General features: G+C 39.8%; 1 protein-coding gene across 2 annotated transcripts in view; it reads right to left on the bottom strand.

The window, feature by feature from the left end:
• KIF13B (kinesin family member 13B) overlaps window positions 1-13,448 on the bottom strand; it is a 265,652-nt gene that overhangs the window by 178,847 nt on the left and 73,357 nt on the right. For both annotated transcript variants that reach the window (XM_080674636.1, XM_080674635.1), the window contains exon 3: window positions 5,242-5,254. In XM_080674636.1, the coding sequence (XP_080530762.1) occupies window positions 5,242-5,254 (13 nt within the window). The remainder of the gene's footprint in view (window positions 1-5,241; window positions 5,255-13,448) is intronic.

Here is a 13,448-nt window from a genome sequence, read left to right as displayed (position 1 = left end):
TCTCGGGCAGAGACTCGGGAGCCGGGGAAGGCGGAGGACTGAAAGTGCGCACACGCGCTGAGCCGGTGCGCACAAAGGCTGCGGGGGTTGCCACAGGCTTTCCCTAGTGGAGGGGAGTCAGAGGATTCTGACTGCACCGAGCCCCAGTTCTGACTGCAGTGAACCCCAGTTCCAGGCGAGCCCCTGGGGACCCACGCTCTTGTGGGGGGAGTCTGGACTCTCAGGCGGAGACTCGAGCTGGGGAAGGCAGAGGACTGAAAGTGCACATGCGCGCAGGGGCGGGGCTGACAGGAAGCCAAGACTGAGACTCCACCCCATCCAAGCTGAGCACAGAGGCTATTGCAATTTGGCAAGTCTAATCCTATAAGGCTGTCTCCAGCACCGGGCTTCTCCCAGCATAGACACAGCTGATCCTTACAGCCAACTGGCCCGGAGGTCAATTCTTCCCAGTGATACCAACAACAATAAAGACTTAATTACAACAAGGCTGTACACACAGTCCACAAAGGGGTGCACCAAGAGTGTCCACCTCAGGTTAACTGGGGAAGCAGACCCACTGGGCCATATTGGAAACCTAGCACAAATATCTACCTTACCAACTCAGGGATTCAGTGAAAATGCGGGGTCAAAGAATCAGATCACAAACGAAAGAAATGGAGGAAAACAAACGACTGGATATAGAATTCAAAACCACCGTTATAAGACTTTTTAAGAATATCCTAGAAAAGGCCGATAAATATAACGAGACCCTCGAAGATATGAAAAAGGACCAACTAGAAATTAAACATACACTGACTGAAATAAAAAATATTATACAGAGACCCAGAAACAGAATAGAGGAACACAAGAATCAAGTCAAAGAATTGAAATACAAAGAAGCAAAAAACACTCAACCGAAAAAGCAAAAAGCAAAAAAAAAAATCCAAAAAGTTGAAGATAATGTAAGAAGACTCTGGGACAACTTCAAGCGTACCAACATCAGAATTATGGGGGTGCCAGAAGAAGAGAGAGAGCAAGATACTGAAAACCTATTTGAAGAAATAATGACCGAAAACTTCCCCCACCTGGTGAAAGAAATAGACTTACAAGTCCAGGAAGCCCACAGAACCCCAAACAAAAGGAATCCAAAGAGGACCACACCAAGACACATCATAATTAAAATGCCAAGAGCAAAAGACAAAGAGAGAATATTAAAAGCAGCAAGAGAAAAACAGTTAATTACCTACAAGGGAGCACCCATACGACTGTCAGCTGACTTCTCAACAGAAACTATGCAGGCCAGACGGGAGTGGCAAGAAATTTTCAATGTGATGAATAGCAAGAACCTACAACCAAGACTACTCTACCCAGCAAAGCTATCATTCAGAATTGAAGGGCAGATAAAGAGCTTCACAGATAAGAAAAAGCTGAAGGAGTTCATCACCACCAAACCAGTACTATATGAAATGCTGAAAGGTATTCTTAAAGAAGAGGAAGAAGAAAAAAGTAAAGAGAAAAAATTATGAACAACAAATACATATCTATCAACAAGCCAACCTAAAAATCAAGTGAATTAAAAACCTGAGGAGCAGAATAATCTGGTGAATATAATAGAATCAGGGGCATAGAAAGGGAGTGGGCTGATAATTCTCAGGGGGAAAGGGGTATGGGGGGGTTCATGAAGAGAATGGACAAAAATCATACACCTATGGATGAGGACAGTGGGGGGGAGGTAAGGGCAGAAGGTGGGGTGGGAAAGGGGTGGAGGGGAGCTATGGGGGGAAAAAGGAGAAATAATTGTAATAATCTGAATAAAGATTTATTTAAAAAAAAAAAAAGAAAAAAAAGAAAAAAAAAAAAATTCTAATTAAAAAAAAAAAAAAAAAAGAAGAGGAGGAAGAAGAAAAAGGTAAAGATAAAAATTATGAACAACTAATACATGTCTATCAACAAGTGAACCTAAAATTCAAGTGAATTAAAAATCTGATGAACAGAATAAACTGGTGAATATAATAGAATCAGGGGCATAGAAAGGGAGTGGACTGACAATTCTCGGGGGGAAAGGGGTGTGGGAGGTGCAGGAAGAGACTGGACAAAAAGTGTACACCTATGGATGAGGACAGTGGGGGGGGAGGTAAGGGCAGAGGGTGGGATGGGAACCAGGTGGAGGGGAGCTATGGGGGGAAAAGAGAGGAACAAATGTAATAATCTGAACAATAAAGATTTATTAAATTAAAAAAATATATGTACAATAAGATGGCTATGATACACACACATATAACAAAGTATATTTTTCATGATAAGATTTATATTTTTTGTTTTCTTCTTTGTGCTCTTATGTAGTCTCTACATTTTTATTTTCTCAGAGAAAACAAAGATTTCTTTAAAAATAAAATGTTGGCGCTCTCCTCTCCTGAGCCTTTCCCTTTCCCTTTCCCTTCTTCCTCCCTGCCCCAAGCACCTTCCTCACTCCCAAGCTCCATGGCCCTTCCTTTACCTCTAAAGCTTGTTTTCCTAAGCCCATTTCTTCTAGGAATTACTTTTTCTACCTCTGTGATTTACCAAATAAATTTTCTCTTACAAAAAAATAATATGTAAAGATAATTACTATAGCAAGTTGAAAATAGCTATAAAATAGCCGATTCTTTAAATTAATTATAACACATCCATGTGCAATTTTGTATAGCTTTAAGATTGTAAAAGGCTAATAAGAACATTTTCATATGTTAACGTAAATGTTATGAAAGTCTAGACCATGATCCCATTATTTGCACAAAAATCTATACAGCCTGGCCAGAGTGTCGAGATCCTGTGCCTGGTATCTAGAAATAAATTAATTAAAAATAAGAAAAAATAAAAACACCTTTAAGAAGGGAAGGATCAGAACACCCTTTTTTTGTGCAAAACAGCAGGCAGAGGAGGCATGTGCTCCCTGGGAAGGGGCAGTGATGGAGAACACAGGCCAGAAAGGCAAGCAGAAGCCCAGGAGCTTAAAACACCCAAGAGGCAGGAGCCCTGGAGCCCAGAAGCTACCATCCAGCTGCAACTAATCCTCAACATTTTTCCAAAGCAAAACATGTATCTATCAATAATGGTGGTGGTTCACTGTGTTAGCAATTCTCCAACAGGAAGAAGACGAAAAGAAGAAGGAAGATGGAAGGTCATCCCCAAGGTCTGTGTATAAAAATTTCAGGTAGGGGCTGCTTTTCCAAGTACATTCATCAGCCAGGGTGAAAATCATTTCAGCAGGCTAAGACGAAATAAAATGTGAAGCTCAAATTAAGTTTCTTCTGTTTTAGCTTTCAACTCTCATCTCTGATCATCTTATTTACTTCTATTCTTAATAAGGTTAAGTAGGAACCACCCTGATTCTTCTCGGAGCCTGAGAGCCTCAGGTTCCATCACCATACCTGTATACTTATCAAGGATTGGGCTTAAAAGGCACTCCTCTCTCCATTATTATGAGTTGGTTTCTTTTCTTTCTCTTTTTAATTTAGGGATTCCTAAAACAACTGAATTTCTTATTCTCAATTCCAGATGAAAAGCGATCATTAAAGTAACTATAATAATAGCTGATAAGTCCATGCTAAGCCACTGAGGTACAAAGGACATCGAGGTACAAAGAAGTTAACGTGGTGGCTGGCAGGAGGGATTGGGGGAGGGGGCTGGGAGTTGAACCCAGCCTTTGAGCCAGCAGTCTGTTCACCAGTAGGCTCTCTACTACGAGGCTAAATGAGCTTAACTCCCCGAATTTTTTGAGCCCCATAGCCTGGTACAAAGCTGGAAACTAATGAACACTTAATTCATATTTACTAACAACACTGAATGGTCTTCTTTAAGTTTTAGCAATTTTATAAATTATTATAAGAATTTTCCAGCCATGGATTTCCTAAAGCAGACAAGCCCTTCCCTTTCTAAACAACCATTTTTCCTTAACTATTTTAATAAAAACTTTTTTTCAAGTACCAGAGAAGAAACACACATTCATTATAACAAAGTCAAATAACACAGAAGCATAAAATAAAAAATAAAGGCCTCCCACTCACCAAGCATACCACTCCCTAGAGGTAACCAAGATGTTAATAACATGATGTTGGTCCTTCCATAGTTTTTATATCAACACATTTTCTTTAAACATTAATATATAGTTGAATTAAATAAAACATAAATAGTTTTAAAATAGTCATGTGATGTCTCCTCACATCTTTACTGAAATCTCTAGCCCCTGTTCTACCAAAAAAATAAGAAAACAAAAATAATCCAACACCGATCTGGCCAGTGTGGCTCAGTTGGTTGGAGTGTTGTCCCATACACAGAAGGGTCTCGGGTTCAATTTCTGGTCAGGGCACATGCCCAGGTTTCAGATTTAATCCCCAGTTAGAATGCATGCGGGAGGCAACCGATGGATGTGTCTCTCTTACATCGATGTTTCTTTCTCTCCCTCTCCCTTCCTCTCTCTCTCTCAAATAAATAAAAAATAATAATCCAGCGCCTTTACATAAAAAAAATGACATAAAACTAATAAAATTAGTTTTGCATATATAAAGAAGTGAGTACCATATTAAACTATTTTTTTAAATCATTCAGAGTCCCAAATAGCCAGGGCTATAGATATTTTAGCAACAATAGAGGACAGAATTACAATTCAACTATAGACTCTAAAACTAAAACAAAATTCTAAGAATGCAGATAAGAATCTGAATTTCCTGGAAAGTTTCAAGTAACTTCAGAGAATGGTCAATTCAAAAATATAGTTCTGGTGCCCACTTTGGCACACCTATAAATTCCCTGAGATACAGGAACTGACGCAACCCAAGGAAGTTTCTTTAGAATCTGGGCTCAAATCTAAGATGAAAGCATGTTCCCTTCTGAGGAAGCTGTGGGCCAGGGCAGGTTTCTGTTGGCCTGAGAATGTGTCCCCAGCTGTCTTGGGAGCAACAAAGATGAGTCTGCCTAGTGCAGTTCTGACCACAGATTGGAACAACAGGTTTTGAGCCAATCCATGGTGAACAGCAAAGCACAAAAGGAATCTGTGTTGCTGTTGCCAGGAGACTGGCCATAATTGGTCAAAGTACAAATACAGTTTTTCCATAAAGCTCCAGTCCCTCTTATGCCAATAAATGGCTTCGGATTTATGAATAGGCTGATTACTTTTACCGAAGTGGCAAAGGGAAAATACTTTTTGAGAAGAAAATTGCCAGTACTTGAAAAATATGCACCCCAGATCTTTACAACCATCGCATAATACACCAAATCTCTTACCTTTGGCTGGCTTCTGAGTTCCCCAAAAAGATGTCATCATTGACATGAAAGAAAAGGGAAAAGGTACAAGAAAAACTTTTTTAGTTTAAAAGACTCTTTTTGAAGGGTAAAAAGTGATAATAAACATCATGTAAACTTTTATTAAGACTACAAAATGTTAACTTTAAAATCAAACAGCAATTTAAAATATAGGATCAATTAATACCTATTAACTAGTAGGGTAGAGTGCTAATTCCAGAAAACTAACTTGTGCCTCTATGATAGAAGAAAGATTAATTTTAATTTTTACTTTAATTTAATTTTTAAAATACTAATATTTCTGCCTTATACATTATTTTATCCTTGTATATGTCTTATAAATACATATTTAAAAATCTTTACTTTTTATCATCTTATTTCACTTCCAATTAGTTTTCTCTGCTTTGATACAGCAGCAGCTTCCTCTCTTTCTACAGAGGCCCTTCTACACAAAATGAATTGGAAGAAAAGTAAGTCAAAGGAACAACTAATTTTTTTGCAGTGAATTTACTGAATTACTTATTACTTACTCCTTATACTCCCTCGGTTGCTTCTAACCTCCCTCCCTCCCAAAACTGCCACTTACATCTCCTCAGGTACAGGAATATAATTCAATCCAATGTAACTCTGAGGTAGTTTCAAACTTAAGAGTAAAATCATAAGGAAAGCACAAGGAACACCCCTCAACCAAATTCACCAATTGTTAACACTGCTGTGGCTAATACATTATTCTCCCCCTCCCCACCACTCTCCTCCTCTCTATATAGATGCATATATACACATACACATATACACACATATGTTATTTCTTTCTTAACCATCTGAGAGTAAGTTACAGACATGCCCCTTCAAGCTCTAAACTCTTCAGTGTACAATTCCTAAGAACAATGATGTTCACTTACAAACCAACAGTACAATAGCAAAATCAGGAAACTGAGGAATAAATGAAAGTACTTTTGAAACTAGAGTGAAACAGGAACAATGACTGGAACTTTAGGAATAGTTGGTCTCTCTCGGAGGATCAAAATGCCAGCTCAAACCGAAAATTACATGGAAATGCTTCCTTCCAACTGTCTGTAAATCTTCTTGTCCTTTGTCTCATAAAATAGTTTCTCCTAAAATGACTTTAATGTGCTATTTGTATTAGACAATTTCAGTAAGAACACTAAAACACAAAGGAACATCTCACAAATGAGTGACAGTTGTCTAATAGATTTTGTAGTAATAGCTAATGTGTCTAACATATAAAAGAAAATAATTTCTCTGGAATAAGAGATATGGGAAACCCTCCCTAGGAAACAACTTGTGAAGTACCACTAGGAGTTACTGATATATGCTATCATCTTTTTATAGGTCTTTAGAGGCAAAGCAGATTCTCATCGATTGCAGACAGCTTAGTTACAAACCTGGCTGGAGATCGGAACAGAGCCAGCACACATGAAATGCCCATGTTAGACCAGGCACATGGCATGCTACTTCACTTAATTCTCACAATAACTGTGCAAGCCACTACTATTATTCCAGTTTTACTGATGAGAAACTTAAGGCTTGGAAAAGTTAAATGACCTGTCCAAGATACAATAATAAGCAGCAATGACTCTGGGATGCAAAACTAGGTCTCCTAACTCCCAAGTCCATGTTCTTTTCCTCTCCCACAATGGTCAAAACAGCCGCATCAAGTTTCTTCTAGATTTAAGAATCTATGAGTCATATATTAATAACTGCTTCCAATAACAGAAATATTTTCCATGTATTAATTTCCCCCATTCTAATTATTACCCAATAAAAGATTACCACTTGGTGCTTATGCCAATGTAAGTTTACTTATTCATTCTATTTACAAAAACTCCAACCTATCTTTTCTGGGAGAAAAATAAGATATTTCGAATAATATTCCAATTTTAAATAAAATATTTTTATACAAAACTCAGCTCTTCCTAGGCAACAACCAACAAATACTAAATCTGATAATCTATGACACATAGCAGAAGATTTCATGGGATTAACCTGTATTCAGAACATAATAATAAAAACAAACAAACCAGTAAATTAATTACAGGCTAAGTTTCCAGTCAGGGATTCTGGTGGCTACAACAGTAAAGCTCAAATAACCTACAGAGCCACTGGAAACCCAAAGATGTAATTACAGCTCTGTACAAAAATAAATAAGTAAATTAATTAATTAAACAAAACCTTTCAAAATGTAGTTGCAATCTAATCCAGCAATGCCTCATTTATCCCAAAATTTCTCAATAAGAAACCTCAGCTAACCAGATCACAGTGGAGATTTAGGAAGCAAGGAGTATCACCCCTAACCAATCAAAAGAGACGTCACAAGGAAAAAGCATGAAAGTCTTAGTTTCTCAGCTGAGTTTAATTACTTGACATTGTGGTTGTGGCTTAACTTCATTTTTTAAATACCTTCAGACTTACGAAAAGTTCCAAAAATAGTACAAATAATTCCTGTGTACCCTTCATCCAGTTTCCTCAAATGTTAACACCTCATATAACCAGTTATAATGATCAAAACCAGGAAATTAACCATCAACAAGACTTATTAAATGATCTAGAGCCAACCTTTTTTTGCCAACTGCCCCACTGATGTCTTTTTTCTGGTGCAGGATCACACATCGCATACAACTGTCACGTCTCCTCCAATCTGGGACAGTTTGACTCTCATGACCCTGATACTTGAGGAATACTGACCAGTTACTTTGTAGAATGTCCCTTCATCTGAGTCTGTCTAATGCTTCCTCATGACTAAATTCAGGTTATGCACTTTGGCAAGCACAACACAGAAGTAATGCCATGCCCTGCTCAGTGAGTCATACCAGAGGCACATGATGATGTCCCTGCCTCATTACTGAGGATGGTAACCTCTGACCACTTGGTTACAGTTGTATCTGCTAGGTTTCTCCATTGTAACACTATTAGTTTTCCCTTTGTACATTTTTCTTGTGGGGGGGACTGAGACTACATAAATACAATATCTCATCATACTTTCACCCACAAATCTTAGCACCCATTGCTGAGTCCTCCCTGCAACAAATGCTGCTTCCCTCATGGTGACTGTCTACTGAAGATGTTAACAGCCCAGGTGGACCAACACGGATGGATGTGCTTTTTAGGAAGAGGACAGCCTGAAAGCAACAAATGATTTGGTTGCATCTATGAATAAGCTATTCACTTCCTTCTTTTTCTCATCTGGCTTATGCTCATTTCTTATTTAAATAATAAATCACACCAAAAAAATTAAGTCAAATTATATTCCTAACATTTAGAATGCCACCATCTGAAGAAGAAACTTAGTGATGATTTTATATATGTTGGTGATCTTTGTTAATTTTTATTAACATTACTGGCAATTACACAAATAAAACTGATATTGGGTCCAAAAATAAACCACAAAGTATTGTGTATGTGTAAAACACAAAGCAATGTCAGTAGAATTATGTCATAAATCAATTACTGCTGTCAACTACCAAAATCAAACATTATATCCAAATACCATCACTTCTTTTAATTTTAAAGATTTAAGTTTCTGAAACCTTCAAAATTAGCAATATTTGGAATCTCTGTTTTAACAAGATCCCATTCCACCCAGCTCTATAATGGATGTATACATCACAAAGAGCTTATTCTAATACAGCCAAACTACGTAATGATGTTGTTGCTTTCTTGGACTTAGCTGGCAGTACCAGCAACCAAACAACAATCTGTGTGGTGATCATCACTTTTTCTGTCACCCCTCCCCCAGTGTGCTTTTTCACATAAGAAATAAAGCTGACCCGACTGAAAATTTAGACACTGACAAGACTCACAAAGGAGGCTTATCAATCTTTGCTCATCTAGCCAACTTATTAAGTACAAATATCACTAAAAGCCCTATTCATTATTTCTTTGACATTTGGAATGCTCCATTCAATTTTGAAGAATTAATTTTTAAAGTATCAGTAATAAAGTGGGGTACTTTGGAGAATAGCATTCAGGATATAGTGGTTTAAAAATGCTACCACTGAAAGAATAAATCAAAGCACTGGAACTATGTAGCCTGGACCAGAGCAGACTAAAGGAAGACATAATGCTCATCTTCAGATGTGAGAAGACACACTCTTAGGGTAAGGGGGAAAGCAGACTTGTTCTAGGTCACTTCAGAGACTAGACCCCCAGCAGGTCCTGCTGAAGAAAGTTAAAAGAAGAGGGAATATCTCTTTAATATAATTAGCACTGTGGGTTTTGTTGCTTTTTGGGTTTTTTTGAAGAAAAAAACAGCAAGTTCCTATCAGTGGAATTACCTAAAGCAGTGGATCTCAACCTTTCTAATGCTGAGACCCTTTAATACAGTTCCTCATGTTGTGGTGACCCCCAACCATAAAGTTATTTTCGTTGCTACTTCATAACTGTAATTTTGCTACTGTTAATGAATTGTAATGTAAATATCTGTGTTTCCCGATGGTTTTAGGCTCTACAGCAGCGGTTCTCAACCTGTGAGTCATGACCCACAGGTTGAGAACTGCTAGCAGGGTGGCCTAGGACCATCAGAAAACACAGATATTTACATTACGATTCATAACAGTAGCAAAATTACAGTTATGAAGTAGCAACGAAAATAATTTTATGGTTGGGGGTCACCACAACATGAGGAACTGTATTAAAGTGTCGCGGCATTAGAAAGGTTAAGAACCACTGATCTAAAGAGAGAATAGAAGAGCTTCTAATGAGGATGTAGACTGAATGAGATGTTACACAAGATTACTTATATAACTTTTTATTTACAACTAGAGGCCCGGTGCACAAAATTCGTGCACGGGGGGGGGGGGAGGTCCCTCAGCCCAGCCTGCACCCTCTCCAATCTGGGACCACTCGAGGGATGTCCGACTGCCCATTTAGGCCCGATCTCCCAACTGCTTGCCTTCATGCCTTCCTGATTGCCCCTAACCGCTTCTGCCTGCCAGCCTAATCACCCCCTAACCACTCCTCTGCCAGCCTGATTGATGCCTAACTGCTCCCCTGCAGGCCTGTTTGCCCCTAACTGCCCTCCCCTGCAGGCCTGGTCAACCCTAACTGCCCTCCCTGCAGGCCTGGTCACCCCTAACTGCCCTCCCCTGCAGGCCTAGTCCCCCCCCAACTACTCTCCCCTGCAGGCCTGGGTCCCCCCCCCCCCAACTGCCCTTCCCTGCAGGCCCAGTCGCCCCCAACTTCCCTCCTCTGCTGGCCTGATCACCCCTAACTGCCCTCCCCTGCAGGCTTCATCACCCCCAACTGCCCTCCCTTGCAGGCCTGGTCCCTCCCAACTGTCCTCTCCTGCTGGCCATCTTGTGGTGGCCATCTTGTGTCCACATGGGGGCAGCCATCTTTGACCACGTGGGTGCAGCCATCTTGTGTGTGTTGGAGTGATGGTCAATTTGCATATTACTCTTTTATTAGATAGGACAAGAAACCAAACATTCAACAAGTTATATTTCAACATCAGTGACACTTGTAGAACACTAGTACATCAGAGGTTAACCAAGCTAGGTGGAACATCATACTCCACATCATACCCTTAAAAGATTCCTCCTCTCCAGCAAGCTAACTTCCTGTATTCCACAGACCTACACTCAGATAATGCCACTCTCACTAACAACTCTGTTTAAATAAGTACTACTCATGTGAGAAAAACTCAGAGCAAATTCATTCTCCCTCAAGAATCCTTCCACAAGAACCCTAACCAAAAGTGAGTTTTTCTTCCCCAATTCCTGTAAGTCAAAATGATCTCTACTGCTCAGGTATTACCTATCATTTTGTCACATGATATAAACTTTTTAACATATGGGTCAGCTGGATAGATTATTGAAATACTCTTAGACTCCAAGCAAAGAAAGGTCTTACAATTTTTACTTTTCTCAGTATTTGTGGTTATCTAAGGTTTCACATTTTATCAATCTACTAGAGGCCCGGTGTACAAAATTTGTGCACTTGGGTTGGGGGATGGTCTCTCAGTCTGGCCTGTGCCCTTTCTCAGTCCGGGAGCTCTTGGGGGATGTCCGACTGCTGGCTTAGGCTGGGGAGCGGGCCTAAGCCAGCAGTCGGACATCCTTAGCACTGCCAAGGAGGCGGGAGAGGCTCCCGCCACCACTGCTGTGCTCGCCAGCCATGAGCCCGGCTTCTGGCTGAGTGGTGCTCCCCCTGTGGGACCACACTAACCACCAGGGGGCAGCTCCTGCATTGAGTGTCTGCCCCCTGGTGGTCAGTGCGCATCATAGCAACTGGTCGTTTTGCATATTAGCCTTTTATTATATAGGATAGTTATCAGCTTCCTTGACTGTAGTATGACTGTAGTAATGTGGTGAGATTTCTCCTTGATTGAATTGGATTTATCTGGAAAAGGTTTTTACTGAATATGAAATTAATTAACTCTCCTGTCCCCTCCCCTCACCTTTTCTAGATCCAGATCCATACTTCAGTCTCCAAACCAGAGGTCACACCCTCAAGGTCCACAAGCCCAATATATCCCACAGTTATATATATATATATATATATATATATATATATATATATATATATATATATATATATATATATTAGTCCTCACAGTATTGACCAAAAGTAGAAAATCAGAAGATTTCACATTAGAATTCTCTTGAAAATTCAGAAGATCTGGAAACACTAGGCCTGAATTCCCACATACCGACACTGCTATCTTCCACATGGACCTGCCAGGCAGGCAGCCGAGTTTCAAATTCCTGCTATTAAGAAAGAAAGCAGAACAGGATTTTCTTCATACTCAAAGAAATTAGAGACTCACAAATTCACATCAATAAAGAGACGGTTTCCAAATCTAATCCCAAGAATCTAAAATGGAGTGCCACCACAATCATATCAGGACTATACTATAGAGTCTGCCCACCCAATTACATAATGCAATCCCCTTTAATTCCTCAACACACAATCCTGGCTATCAAATCCTAAACCAGGAATCCCAAACTGAAATGTCCCTTGCAGCAATAATGTCATTAGAATTAGTAGCCCTTGTCTTTACAATAAGCATATTTTAAAGAAATTCATATATCTAGAATTCAGACTTAAATTGGAAAATCCTGGGACTTCTGGGAGAACAAAAGCATACTTTAAAAGGCCTGGAGCACATACATTCATGTACACTCAATAAATGTTAGATATCATTATTGTGATTTTGATCCATGATGCAATGGGGTTTAAGTCAGCTAGCAGATTGACAGAAACTGAAATTTCTAGCTCATTGCTAGAATTATTCCCCAAATCCATTACCTATTGAAGATTTCCTTAGCTTCCTTACGTGGAGAGTCAATTTCCATTCCCAACTAAATAATTACTACTTACAAGGGCATAAACTGCTTAATTAACTAATTGAAGATCACTGTGTTTACCCCTTTCCTGGAATATGGTTTTCATCTTTGAAATGTCTCTCAAACCCATTCACTCTTTCATTCAGCAGTATTTACTGAGTATTCTATATATATAAAAGCCTAAGCAACCAGCCGACCAGCGGTAGCTATGATGTGCACTGACCGCCAGGGGACATTCAATGCAGGAGCAGAAACCACGGGCATGGAAACATGGAACAGACTGATGAATCTAAGAGGGAAGGGGGGGAGGGTGGGAAGAGATTAACCAAAGATTTTATATGCATACTAGAGACCCTATGCATACTGGGGTCCCTCAGCCTGGCCTGCACGGGTCGGGCTGAAACCAGCTCTCCGGCATCCCCCGAGAGGTCCTGGATTGTGAGAGGGTGCAGGCCAGGCCAAGGGACCCCACTGGTGCACAAATCCGTGCACCGGGCCTCTAGTCTACTATAAGACAGATGCTAATCTCAATATTGAAGAAACTATTGAGCAAATCAGATAAAAACCCTAGCCCTATAAGATTTCAAATTATATTACAATAGAATAAATATGGAATATAATAGTGCTATAGAAAAAAGTAAAACAGGAAAGGGAGCGGGGGATAAGGAAGGGAGCTGGGGTTGACCTTTTGGTCAGGAGAAACTTCATGGAATGGTGTCTGCACAGAGGCCTATGGGAAGTAATGGAGTGAGCCATACAATTAGGCAGCACACACAGTAATGCCTTATTTCATCTCCCCCTAGGTCTGCCCCGCACATAGCTTCCTAATTGTGCTCTAGCTGCCTCCAGTCTCTTTTCTACGATTCTTCACTCACCCAATAT

The sequence above is a fragment of the Plecotus auritus genome (genome assembly GCF_963455305.1).
Source record: "Plecotus auritus genome assembly, chromosome: 6".
Taxonomy (NCBI): domain Eukaryota; kingdom Metazoa; phylum Chordata; class Mammalia; order Chiroptera; family Vespertilionidae; genus Plecotus; species Plecotus auritus.
The sequence above is the reverse complement of the archived record's forward strand: the minus strand, read 5'-3'. Positions and strand labels throughout refer to the sequence as shown.